The sequence below is a fragment of the Papio anubis genome, chromosome 20, assembly GCF_008728515.1.
Source record: "Papio anubis isolate 15944 chromosome 20, Panubis1.0, whole genome shotgun sequence".
NCBI lineage: Eukaryota > Metazoa > Chordata > Mammalia > Primates > Cercopithecidae > Papio > Papio anubis.
The window spans coordinates 16,845,503-16,860,050 of NC_044995.1; the positions used below are offsets into that span (position 1 = coordinate 16,845,503).

General features: G+C 42.2%; 1 protein-coding gene across 1 annotated transcript; it reads left to right on the plus strand.

Moving 5' to 3' along the window:
• The first annotated feature begins 5,304 nt into the window (after positions 1-5,304).
• LOC101014155 (galectin-10-like) lies at positions 5,305-10,537 on the plus strand. Its single transcript, XM_031659470.1, has 4 exons — positions 5,305-5,388; positions 7,961-8,037; positions 8,428-8,638; positions 10,287-10,537. The coding sequence occupies exons 1-4, from the start codon at positions 5,374-5,376 to the stop codon at positions 10,401-10,403; spliced, it is 420 nt and encodes a 139-aa protein (XP_031515330.1). The 5' UTR covers positions 5,305-5,373; the 3' UTR covers positions 10,404-10,537.
• The last annotated feature ends 4,011 nt before the right edge of the window (positions 10,538-14,548 follow it).

Here is a 14,548-nt window from a genome sequence, read left to right on the forward strand (position 1 = left end):
AGTGCCCAGTGCCTATTATTTCTATGTTTATGTCCATATGTACCCATCATTTACCTCCCACTTGTAAGTGAGAACATGCAGTATTTGATTTTCTGCTTCTGAGTTAGGTCACATAGGATAATAGTCTCCAGCTCCATCCATGTCACTGCAAAGGACAGAATTTCACTTTTTTGTGGCTACTTAGTATTCCCTGTTGTATATGTAGCACATTTTCTTTATTCAATCAACTGTTGATGGACACTTACTTTGATTCTGTGACTTTCCTATTGTGAATAGTGCTGCAATAAACATAAGAGTTTAAGTGTCTTTTCATATAATGACTTCTTTTGTGGGGTGTATATACCCAGTATTGGGATTACTGGGTGGAATGCTAGGTCTTTTTTTAATTCGTGGAGATATCGCCATACTGTTTTCTATGGAGGTAGAACCAATTACATTCCCACCAACAGTGTACTAGCATTCCCTTTTCTTTGCATCCATGCCAACATCTATTGTCTTTTGATATTTTATTATTAATAATACTTAAGGAATATGCACTTCTTTCAAGGAGATTTGTGAGAAGAGGAAGCAAAGAAATGGAGTCACAGCTAACAGAAGAATAAGATGAAATGATGGACTTTCCTTTATTGCCTATATTTACAGTTTTAACTGATGGTGAATTTGCAGTTTTGTTGAAGTAACTACGCAAATGGAAGGGCTTTTTTGGTTCACTATTTAAAGAAAATTCTTTTACAGTATTATCAGAAGCTTTCTTCATATTATTGGCCTCGGTAGGTCCTGGCAGTCAAACTGCTCCCTTTAAAAAAAAAAAAAAATTAGATGCATTTGATCCTGTTTGGTTGGCATCATGGAAGTAGAGCTGGTAGAATTGGTCAGAATATTGATAAGTTTTAAAGGAAGAGCAAACTGTATATCCCGGATTGAAGATGTAATGTGATTGGAAGAGAAGAAGAAAGAATGACTACCAAGATTCTCTTGTTATAGTTTTATTAACTGTCTGTCCATTCTTTCTTTAGTTATTTGAAATTATTAATGGACTTTTTCTCAGAAAAGGAAGATTTTATAGGGTCAACCCAGCTTGTAGCATTTTGCTATTGCAATAATAAATGTGTATGTATATTTTCAGTGGCTGATAGAACAATGGATTTGAACTATCGCTTGGACTTACCAGATACTTGAACTTTCTACCCAACAGCTGCAGAATATACATTCTATTGGTCAGCAGATGAAACATTCTCCAAGACAGATCATGTGATAGGCCACAAAACAAGTCTCAATAGATTTAAGAAAATTGAAATTCTATCAAGTACTCTTTCAGAACACAGTGGGATTAAGTTGAAAATCAACCCCAAAAGGAGCCCTCAAAACTATGCAAATACATAGAAATTAAATAACCTGCTCCTGAATGATTGTTGGTACAAGAATGAAATCAAGATGGAAATTTAAAATTCTTTGAAAAGAATGATAATAGCGACACAACGTACCAAAAACATATAAAAACCTCTGGGATACCGCAAAGGCAGTGCTAAGAGGAAAGTTCAAAGCCTTAAATGCCTACATCAAAGAGTCTGAAGGAGCACAAATAGACAATCTAAGGTCACACCTCAAAGAATTAGAGAAAGAAGAACAAACCAAAGCCAAACCCAGCAGAAAAAAAGAAATAACCAAGATCAGAGCAGAATTAAATGAAATTGAAACCAAAAAAATACAAAAGATAAATGAGACCAAAAGCTGATTCTTTGAAAAGATAAATAAAATTGATGTACCATTAGCAAAATTAACCAAGAAAGAAGAGAGAAGATCCAAATAAGCTCAATTAGAAATAAATTGGGAGATATTATGACCAGTATCACAGAAATACAAAAAGATCACTCAAGGCAGCCATGAGCACCTTTCTGTGGGTTAACTAGAAAATCTAGAGGAGACTGACAAATTTCTGGAAATATACAACCCTCCTAGATTAAACCAGGAAGAATTAGAAACCCTGATAAGACCAATAACAAGCAGCCAGATTGAAATCCTAATAAAAAAATTGCCAACAAAAAAAGTCCAGGACCAGACAGATTCACAACTGAATTCTATCAGACATTCAAAGAAGAATCGGTACGAATCCTGTTGACACTATTCCACAAGATAAAGAGGAAATCCTCCCTAAATCATTCTATGAAGCCAATATCAGCCTAATACCAAAACCAAGAAAGGACATAACAAAAAAAGAAAAATACAGATCAATATCACTGATGAATATACATGCAAAACTTCAACAAAACAGCTAACCAGATCCAACAACTTATCAGAAAGGTACTCCACCACGATCAAATGAAACCCACTGCATCCCCTGCATGCCAAAAATGCAATCATGGTTTAACATACAATAAATCAATAAACGGATACACCATGTGTAAAACAGAATTAAAACAAATATCACACTATCATCTCAATAGATGCAGAAGACACAAAATCCAGCACCCCCTTTTATGATTACAACCCTCAGTGCATAATAGCCATAGAAGTGGCATGCAATCCAAAGTAATAATAAAAGCCGCCTATGACAAAACCCACAGCCAATATAATACTGAACGAAAGTTGAAAGCTGCCTCTGAGAACTAACAAGACAATGATACCCACTCTACCACTTGCATTAACATAGAACTGGAAGCCCTAGCCAGAGCAATCAGACAAGAGAAAGAAATAAAGGCATCCAAATCAGTAAAGATGAAGTCAAACTGTCGCTGTTTGCTGGATGATAAGATTGTATACCTAGAAAATTCTAAAGACTCCTCCAAAGCTCCTAGAGTTGAAAAATAAATTCAACAAAATTACAGGATACAAATTAATGTTCACAAACTAGTAGCTCATATACATCAACAGCAACTAAGCTGAGAAACAAATCAAGAACTCTAATTCCCTTTACAATAGCTGCAACAGCAAATAAAAATACTTAGGAACATACCTAACCAAGGGAGGTGAAAGACCTCTACGAGGAAAACTACAAAAACACCAAGGAAAGAAATCATAGATGACACAAATGGAAACATATCCCATGCTCTAGCATCCCGTGGTGAAATTTCAACATTGTGAAAAATGACCATACTTCGCCAAAAGCAATCTACAAATTCCATGCAATTCCCATCAAAATACCACCATCATTTTTCACAGAACTAGAAAAAACAATCCTAAAAATTCATATGGAACCACAAAAAGCGAGCCCACATACCAAAGCAAGACTCAGCAAAAGAACAAATGTGGAGGCACTTCATTACCTGCCTTCAAGCTATACTGTTAATATAATGTCAGTACTAATAAAACAGCATGGTACTGGCTGGTACAAAAAGCCATGACCAATAGAACGGAATAGAAAACCCAGATATAAAGTCAAATAGTTACTGCAACTGATTCGACAAAGTAAAACAAAAATATAAAGTAGAGGAAATGATGCCCTATTCAACAAACGGTGCTGGGATAATTGGCAAGCCACATGTAGAAGAATGAAACTGGATCCTCATCTCCCACCTTATACAAAAAATCAGCTCAAGATGGATGAAGACTTAAATCTAAGACCCAAAACTATAGAAATTCTAGAAGATGACATCAGAAAAATCCTTCCAGACACTGGCTTAGGCAAAGGCCTCATGATCAGTAACTCTAAAACAAATGCAACAAAAGCAAAAAGATAAATAGATGGGACTTAATTAAACCAAAAAGTTCTGCACAGCAGAAGAAGCAATCCGGAGAGTAAACACACAACCCACAGAGTGGCAGAAAATCTTTGCAACCTGTACATCCAACAAAGGACTAATATCCAGAATCTACAAGGAACTCAAACAAATGATCATGAATAAACCAAACAGTCCTATTTTGTAAAAAATTTCAAATGTATGCAAAAGTAGAGAACCATCACCCCTAGATTATTTTAAAGCAAATTCCAGCTATTATATAATTTAATACATAAAACCTAAAGTTTTTCAGGGGAACAGTGTGCGCTGGGAAAGACATGGTTGAAAAGAAAGACTGAAAGCAAGTCATAGGGCATAATGGGTTTCTGAAGAAATAGTTGTAGCCAGCAGAAGTATGGGCTATTGTGCAGAGGATATGGAAGTCAAAGATCAATCTCTGTGGATCACTGACAGGATTGCTGGAATGCCTGAGAAGGAAATAACATCAACATCTTTATGCACAACTTACTAGGTGGCCAGACACCCTGAACTGATATTTCTTCTCCAGTTCAGATGAATAACTGGGATATTACTTAAAATTCTATTGCATATCTGTTGCAAGGTAAAGTAGTTCCTCTTTCCCTTCTCTGATTATTTCTTATCAGCTACAGTTCTGGGCAGGGTGTGAGGGTGGTTGCCTAGAATGGGGTTTCCAAAGCTCCTTAATTGTGACCTCTGACCCTTTTCGTTTCTTCCATGTCCATACCCGGAGGCCAAACCCAAGGAATGCAGTGGGATGACATTATGAATTAACCTTAAGGAAATACCTTATATACCAACACAACTGTGTGATTGTGCTGATTTATATGAGCAGAAATTTGGAGTGTATGCTTGGAAATGAATTGTCAGGGTTTTAGACCAGGGAAAGTGGAATTTATTGTCGGGTCAGGCACAACTATTATTAATGCTAATGCATCTTCATAGCTTAGCTCCCACTTGTCAGTGAGAACTCTCACCTTTCTCCAAGAATCTGCAGGAGAACAAAAGCCTCAGATTTTGATTCACTTGAAAAGAATAGAGAAATAAGAGGGCATACCTAAAACCCAGGTGTCTGAGAGACAGAGTGGGGGTGGCCCTCAACTGGCAGAGCCAAGAGTTCTGAGGGTGGATAAAGAAGACACAAGTGTTTTCTCTACTTCTGTCCCCAAGTCCTGCAAATGATCTAGATCTATGCTCTCCCAGAACCTCTGGAGAAGAAGGGGGAGGATTTTCTTTCAAGGTTGAGTGCCTTGCCCCCAGGATCTCCAGCTTTTTGCCATTGCACAGGCTAGGAAAATGCACACCTTCCTGGTAGATTCTGCACAGTGGAGAAAAGGCTTCATGAGAAGTATGGAGGCTGGAATTCACACCCCTCATCCTCACTCCATCATCTTTATCTGTGCATTTCCCTAGTGACCCCCTTCCTCCCCCAGTACCTCCCTCACGGTCATTTCTGCTGCATCACAGACCCAGGCCTCCAAACGGGTGTGGTTGTAAAAGAGTCTGTTTCTGACACCCCACCCCTTCTCACTCTGTGAGGAAACCTTCCTGGGAGGGGCTTGGAATCTGGAATGAAGCCAGAGGGCAGGGCTGATAGGGACCCTTTAAATTCTGCAACTCAGAGATTCACACAGAAGCCTGGACACAATTCAGAAGAGCCACCCAGAGGGAGACAACAATGTCACTGCTATCCGTGAGTTAAAAAGGCACAGCCTTCAGTAATTTCAGGTCACACAGAAAAGGGAAGAGGGAGATTTTATGGGATGAATATATGAACATTTCTACTATGAATGCTTTACTGAGAGTTGTGGGTGTGTGGAAGAGAGACCCCAGGGCTATGGTACCTGAGATGCCTGTGGGGTCTGGGGTGTGGATGCTGGACCATTGTAACCCTCTGGGAGCATGTGATGGTGTCTGATGACAGTGAACTCTGCTGAAAATGATGTGACTTTAGATGGGAAGTGTATGACCCTCCAGGATATGGGTGGGTGTGTAAGTGATCGTAATCAGATGACTGTGCTTTGTCTTTATGACTGTGATGTGTGTGTGAGCACAGCCGGACCAGTGTGTGAGCATCTTTATATGCACAGTGAGCAGGTGTGTGTGACTCAGTGATGTGACTCTGTGTGACTGTGTGTGTGCTGGGATGTGACTGGGTGTTGAACTGGGAACATGCATGTGGCCTTCTGTGCATGTAAAGTTTCCTCCCCACGTAGCAGTACCTCTGACTAAGCAGGTGTGCAACTTCCCTTGTGCATCAACGTGGATCCCGGTGGCAGAACTGGTGGGATCTTGAGGACCTTGAGTTACTGAGGATTTATCTCTGAGCATTTATGAGAGCAGAATGCATGAATCCTCAGCTGCCTTTTCCCAAGCAGAGTGGGGTGAGAAACACAGACAGTGGGGCTGACAGTTCCTTAGGTGGAATCTGCACACGGTGACCCCCTGCTCCTGCCTCCAGCCTCGGGTCTCTCCCTGTCTCCCACCTTGGCCTGTCCTTCCCATTGAGCGCCAGGATGGTGAGCAGATTCTGATTCACTAGAGAAGGACATTGAGGGACTTGATTTAAGAGACTGAATCATCCAAAATGAGCAAGGTAGAAGTTTAGCCTCTGTTCAGGCAGAACTTACAGTGGATGTTCATCAAGATGTTTGCTGAGGCCTGTAATCCCAGCACTTTGGGTGGCCGCATTGAAAGGACCATGTCAGGCCAGGACTAGTAGACCAGCCGGGAGACATAGCAAGGTTTCATCTTTCCAAAAATTTAAAAATGTATTAAATGTGGTGCTGCATGCCTGTAGTTCCAGCTACTTGGGGGCAGATGCAAGAGGATCACTGAAGCCTAGGCCTTTAAGCATGCTGTAATTTTTTTTTTTTTTTTTTTTAGACAGAGTCTCGCTCTGTTTCCCAGTCTGGAGCGCAGTGGTACAATCTCGGCTCACTGCAACCTCCACCTCCCAGGTTCAAGTGATTCTCCTACCTCAGGTTCCCGAGTAGCTGGGATTACAGGCATGTGCCACCACTCCTGGCTAATTTTTGTATTTTCAGTAGAGACGGGGTTTCCCATACTGGCCAGGCTGGTCTTGAACTCCTGACCTCAAGTGATGCACCCACCTTGGCCTCCCAAAGTGCTGAGATTACAGGCGTGAGCCACCGCGCCCGGCCTGCAGTGAGTTTTGATGGTGGCACTGCATTCCAGCCTGGGTGACAGTGTGAGACCCTGTTTCAAAAAGGAAAAATACCATCCACTTATAGATTCTATCCAATAACTTCCCTGACTCACAATCTTCATTTGTGCAAGTACTGCGGTTGTGCTCTCAGCAATGTGTGCCCCTTCTGGGAAGGACGTCCATTGCCCTTGATGATTGTGATGCATGTGCCTCCCACACACGGGGGTTTCCTGTTCTCTCCTGTTCATTTCCCTCTCTTTCAACAAGTGTTGTTTCTTACTGGCGTGAATCTCTCTACTGTTACATCCTCACATCTTGTTTTCAGTTTCAGAGTTGAAGACGATCACAGGTCTGTGTTCCACAAGGATCCTCCTTGTTTGTTAGAGGACCCCCAACAGGTCCTATACATGCCAGGGATTAGGCTAAAGGGTTTACATACCCTAACTACTGTATTATGAAAACATGATACAAAGAAGGTATTTAGGATTATCATCTATGTATTGGGGAAACTGAGGCAGGGAGAGTTTAAGCAATAGATCTAAGGTCCCATTGTTGGTTGGCAAAGTGGCTCACCCCTGTAATCCAGCAGTTTGGGAGGCTGAGACAGAAGGATCCCTTGTGCCTAGATGCTCCAGAGCAGCCTGGGAAACATTGTGAAACCCCAATGCTCCAAATACATATAAAATTAGCTGGGTGTGGAGCGGTAGTCTCAGCTACTCAAGGAGCTGAGGTGAGAGGATGGCTTGAGTCTGGGAGGCTGAGGTTGCAGTGGGCTGTGATTGTGCTAGTGCACTACAGTCTGGGTGATACGATGAGACTTTGTCTAAAAAAAAAAAAGGTTCAAAATATGTTAACATCTCACTGCCAGTATTCAGCACAATAAAGGATCTAACTGAGGTAGCTCAGTTTCTGAAGCTCTGCTCTTAATTATGGGCCCATTGTCTTCAAAAATACGGGTTCCTGACTGAGGTAGGGTGGGAGCAGGGAGGCCTGAGTCTACCATTTGATCTCTAACTGGCCGCACCACGGGAATCTGTTACTGGGGGGAGGCCGCACCTGGCCCTGCCCCTCTCACCCACTCTCAATCCCCTGGCAGGTGCCACACACAGAGTCTGTGTCCTTGTCTACTGGATCCACTGTGACAATCAAAGGGAGACCGCTTGTCTGTTTCTTGTGAGTACTCCCTGGTGCAGGGATGGGAGGTGGAAGGAGGAAGGATGTATAGCGGCTGCACGGGGGCTAGTCATGGGTCTAGGAGAAAAGGACAGACAAGGTTTGGGGCTGTGGTACTATATCTATTAAAGTGCATAGAATTGTCAGAAAATGGACACTTCATATAACCAAGTCAGTGACTATGGCTCAGTTTCCATCTGTGGATGAGGGGTGGAGCATCTCTTTCCACGCATGGAGAACACAAGGAGCTGAAGCAGCTCCACAGTGACAAGGCCTAGAATACCAACAAGTCTTTGCTCCACTATGGAAGGGGCAAAGAGACTTGTGTGTGTGTCTTGTGTGTGTCCCACAAGAAAGGGACCTGCCCAACACTGTGTGCTCTGCCCCCAGCAACGAACCACATCTGCAAGTGGATTTCCACACCGAGATGAAGGAGGACTCAGACATTGCCTTCCATTTCCAAGTGTACTTTGGCAATCGTGTGGTCATGAACAGCCGTGAGTTTAGGATCTGGAAGGAGGAGGTGGAATCCAAGAATATGCCCTTTCAAGATGGCCAAGAATTTGAACTGAAAATCTTGGTCCTGGAAGATAAGTACCAGGTGAGCACCCCTGGAGCTTCCTGCATCTGGCTTCCATGGGCTTTCAGAGCAGGAGACAGCTCTTCATGCTGTAGCTCCAGATAACTCCCTCTGCTCTATAACTCCCCCTGTCCCAGGCTTTTCATCACCCACAACTCCCCCTTTCCCAGGCTTTTCATCACCCATAACTCCCCCTGTCCCAGGCTTTTTAATCACCCATAATTCCCCTTGTCCCAGGCTTTTCATCACACACACAGGGGTTCCCTTTACTTTTCTCATTTCTCTCTCTCATTCAACAAGTGTTGTTGCTTGCACTGCCGTCACCTCTGCTTGCACTGCCATCCTCAGCTTTTTTCCCATTCCTGATCAGGGTCAATGTTGGTTCACTTGCCATTTTTCCAAAAATGAAGAATATCCTCTATGTTTCCCATAGCTCTCATTTCCATTTATGATGTTATTTAAATTTTCATGTAGCTAAATGGATAAGATATACATATGAATAAAATTGTTTTAGTCAGTCCAATATGAAGGCTTCTTCTCACTCCTCAATCCCAATCCTCAGGACAATATTGCTAGCTTCTCTACTCTTCTTGCACAGATAGTCTACCCTTAGAAAAGCATATACGTACGCCCATATATATGCTTTCATTTCTTTTTAAACAAATGCTGGTATAAGTGTCTCTACACATTATACTTTAGGAATGACAGTTGAATTGTACCCAAAGAATACATATTGGGGAAATAATCTATCCGTGGTGCTGCCTCATTTTATAAGGATTATATAGTATCCCCCAGAAGGATTTTCCCAGCTTGCTGCTCTTGACCCTTTACAAGAGTTGGTTTCCAATGTTTTGCTCTCACAGATGTTACAGTATTAAGCTTTCTAATCAACCCTTTTGTCATTGCCAACTTTTCCCTATTTATATTGGAACATGATTATAAAGAAATGGAATAACTGGTTCAAAGATGCATGGGTTTTAAATTTGAGAATGAAACCCAAAATATAACTCCCTGTGTAGCCTCAGTAATAAAAAACGTGATCAAACTTTCTGACATTTCAACTGGGTAGGCCAAAAGATTCACATTTTATTCACATTAAAGTCAGAGGTGCTATTCTATGTTTATAAGCTATTAAAGATAATATCCTATGTTTTATCACATTAATCCAGTCCCACCTCTCTGAGAACACTTGAGTTTCCTTCCTTGCCACCACCAGCTTGGATCTGAGCAATTCCAGAGAGAAACTGGGTCATCAGCAGTAAGCAACAGTCATAGTTTGTGTAACTGAAATGTATGCATTCAGTGAACATTGCTGAGCACTGACCCCGTGGCTGGCCCTGTGCAAGATGCAGGGATTCAAGTTTAGGAAACAAGTCCCCGGCCTTGAAGATCTTCCAGCATAGCAGGGAGGCTGAGCAACTATGGCCCATGTGACACAGAGTGATAGAGCCTCATTGGAGAAATGAGAGGAAACATTGAAAATACAGAGAACAGCTGTCTCAAATCGTTACCAAAGGTAGTCTGCAAAAAAGGAATGTGTTCTCCAGGTCCAATTATATAATGAGGCATTTTCTGGTTGGATGTTTCAGGTGCTACGACACCATAGAGAGCAGGCTGAAAGCTTGTTTGGTGGAATACTGTCTTTCTGATGTATTTTTCCCTTCTGTAGGTAATGGTCAATGGCCAAGCCTATTACAACTTTAACCATCGAATCCCGGTCAGTTCTGTGAAGATGGTGCAAGTGTGGAGAGATATCGCTCTGACCAAATTTAATGTCAGCAATTGAAAGAGATAACCAGACTTCATGTTGTCAAGTCATCTCTGATCTACGTGAGCATGGGATTCCCAAAGCCAGCTAACGGCGTGATCTTTTCTCACTTCAATCCTTACTTTTGCTCATTAAAACTTAATCCAACTTCACAGAATTTGGTTCTTGCTTTCATGGGGAGAAAGATAAAGTGGTCATCATCAAGAGGGCTTGGGGGATTTTATGGGTGGTGTGAATGAGTCAAAGAGGATAAGTCTTCCTGAGACACAAAAAGTAAGTGAAAAGGCCAGTGAAATGTCTGAGAAGACATTAGCAACTACATCCTTCTATAGCATCGACTATATGTCAGACTCTCTGAACCAACCCTACACAATTTCAGATGAGTCACTGAGGTGTAGCAATGGGATTGGAGGCTTGAATAACTGAGCCATGACAGGGTGGGTAGAGCTATATCTGAGCTGAGCAGAACTGAGTAGGAACCCCACCCTTTACACTGAAAACAGGGGAGCAGGAACCCTTGGGGGCTCCCATTACTCTGTCTAAACCCCATATCTCATATGTCCCTCCAATTAACTTGGAAAAATGCCAAGAAGAAAATCACCAGAGAAAGAAACTCATGGGCTCGTCCCCTCCGTTCAGGAACAACGGGTATGCAACACCATTTTTCGAAAGGTAGAGCACAGATGCAGAAATTGGATTTGTTCATTTAAAGAGTGCTCATGGGTGATCATGCCCTTCTCACTTCCTCTTTGCAGACTGAGAAAGGAAAAAGTCACTTGACAGAAAAGGAGCTGTAGGCTCAAACAGTGAAAAGGGGAGATACTACTTTCCAGAGTGTAAATCTTGGTCATAGGTGGATAGAAGGCAAACTCTTTGATCAGGGCACACAATGACGGCTCTCACTGATAGTCTCTTCTGTAGGCCTCATTCATCTCCACCACAGACACAAGGTTAGGACACTTCCATTGCCACTCCCTGCAGTGCCCCCACTGCCTCCCCTCACCCAGTAAATCCTAACCATTGATCTCAGAAGACCCCTTCTAATGCCCCAGGCTAACCAAGAGTAAATGTTCTCCCTAGAGTGTCTCCTTTTGAGAGAATTCTGGGCCAGCCCCCTCCATCTGAAATGCTCTAAAGACTTTAATCCTCAGAGTGTCTTGATCCCTGTCTTCCCAGTAGGTCTCTGTGTTTATTTTGGACAATTTATTTCTATTCACCAAGCAGAAAGGCAGACACCTGCTTGACATTTCAGGGATTCAATCGACTTTCTGGCCACTCTCCTTGAAATAAGAAATGATCAGCATGAGATCAGGAGAATTTTGCGTAGAAGACAATGTTTCAATAGCCTCAAGCTAGAAGTCGCCCAATATCTACCAAGAATAAAACTGCTGAATATGTGTTGGCCAATTTATAAAACTCCAGAGTGGAGACCAGTGAAAAGGAAGGATCTACAGCTCTACACGGCAACATAGATGAATCCTAAAAACAGAAATGTTTTAGAAAAGATGCATGATGCAAGGAAAAAAAATCCAAGATAAACATCTACAGGCAAAATTCAACAAAGTGATAAAACTAAAGCAAAGCCAAAAAGAAGGGCAGAAGCATGGTTGCCAGTAGGTGCAAGAAGGTCACATGGTAGGGAAGGAACACAGGAGTCAATGGGTGTTAGCAACAGGCCACAACTATAATTGTGGTGGCTACCTAAGTACTAGTTTAATCATGAATTCATCATAATATACATTTTTTTGTTAACTTGGATCAAGTTTTAAAAAATAGTTTAAATTCACAGTCAATAAAACTAAAGAGTAAAACAGAAAGAGAGGAGGGAGGGAGAGGGATTTGAATTCATTTCTTCTTTAAATTCCTAATATAGATTTTAAGGATGTTTTCTGTTATAACAAAGAGAATTTGAGGAGGGGTCCTGAGTGCTCCGCCCCAAGTGAAGACAGCATTGTAGCTGAAGTCTGATCACCTGCACCTGTCCCTGTCTTCGTGCAGGTTTTGAGCTAAGTAGCACACAAATCAAGGACGAGACTTAGGAATCTCACTTTTCTCCCAGAATGTGAGTATCTGAGATTTTATTGCACATGGACACCCAGAGAAAAATGAGAGAGTGTAGATGGAGCCCAGGTGTGTGAGAGATGGAGTGTGAGTGGCCCTCACCTGGCAAAGGCAAGGGGCCTGGATAGGGTCAGGATGACACAGAGACTCTCTCTACCTCTCTCCCCAGGTCCTGTTGAGGATCAAGGTCTTTGGTGCCCCAGAATCTCTGAAAGAGAAAGAGAGAATTTTTATTTTCCATGGTTGAGTGTCTTGCATTGAGAATTTCCATTTTAAAAATATCATCCAAGTTAGAAAAATGCACACATTGTGGGGGGGATGGCCAAGATGGCCGAATAGGAACATCTTCAGTCTCCAGCTCCCAGCATGAGTGACACAGAAAATGGGTGATTTCTGCATTTTCAGCTGAGGTACCAGGTTCATGTCTCTGGGGCGTGTCGAACAGTCGGTGCTGGTCAATGGGTGCAGCCCAACCAGTGAGAGCTGAAGCAGGGTGAGGCACCGGCTCACCTGGGAAGAGCAAGGGGGAAGGGAATTCCTTTTCCTAGCCAAGGGAAACTGAGACACACAACATCTGGAAAATCGGGTCACTCCCACCCTAATACTGCACTTTACCAAGAGTCTTAGCAAATGGCACACCAGGAGATTATATCCCACGCCTGGCCCGGGGGTCCCACGCCAATGGAGCCTCCCTCCTTGCTAGCACAGCAGTCTGAGATCTAACTGCAAGGCAGCAGCAAGGCTGGGGGAGGGGCGCCCACCTTTGCTGAGGCTTAAGTAGTTAAACAAAGCCCTCGGAAGTTCGAACTGGGTGGAGCCCACCGCAGCTCAAGGAGGCCTGCCTGCCTCTGTAGACTCCACCTATGGGAACAGGGGATAGCTAAACGAGAAGCAGCAGAAACCTCTGCAGATGTAAATGCCCCTGTCTGACAGCTTTGAAGAGAGCAGTGGTTCTCCCACTGTCAACATTAGACATATCAACAACACAGAAAGTTAACAAGGATATCCAGGAATTGAACTCAACTCTGCACCAAGCAGACTTAATAGACATCTACAGAACTCTCCACCCCAAATCAATAGAATATACATTCTTCACAGCACCACATCACACTTATTCCAAAATTGACCACATAGTTGGAAGTAAAGCACTCCTCAGCAAATGTAAAACAACAGAAATTATCACAAACTGTCTCTCAGACCACGGTGCAATCAAACTAGAACTCAGGACTAAGAAACTCAACCAAAACCACCCAACTACATGGAAACTGAACAGCCTGCTCCTGAATGACTACTGGGTACATAATGAAATGAAGGCAGAAATAAAGATGTTCTTTGAAACCAATGAAAACAAAGATACAGCATACCAGAATCTCTGGGACACATTTAAAGCAGTGTGTAGAGGGAAATTTATAGCACTAAATGCCCACAAGATAAAGCTAGAAAGATCTAAAATTGACACCCTAACATCACAATTAAAAGAACTAGAGAAGTAAGAGCAAACACATTCAAAAGCTAGCCGAAGGCAAGAAATAAGTAAAATCAGAGCAGAACTGAAGGAGATAGACACACGAAAAACCCTTCAAAAAATCAATGAATCTAGGAACTGGTTTTTTGAAAAGATCAACAAAATTGATAGATGGCTAGGAAGACTAATAAAGAAGAAAAGAGAGAAGAATCAAATAGATGCAATCAAAATGATAAAGAGGATATCACCACTGATCCCACAGAAATACAAACTACCATCAGAGAATACTATAAACACCTCTACGCAAATAAACTAGAAAACCTAGGAGAAATGGATAAATTCCTGGACACATGCACACTCCCAAGACTAAACCAGGAAGAAGTTGAATCCCTGAATAGACCAATAGCAGGCTCTGAAATTGAGGCAATAATTAATGGCTTACCAACCAAAAAAAATTCAGGACCAGATGGATTCACAGCCGAATTCTACCAGAGGTACAAGGAGGAGGTGGTACCATTCCTTCTGAAACTACTCCAATCAATAGAAAAAGAGGGAATCCTCCCTAACTCTTTTTAGGAGGTCCACGTCATCCTGATACTAAAGCCTGGCAGAGACATAACAAAAAAAGAGAATTTAA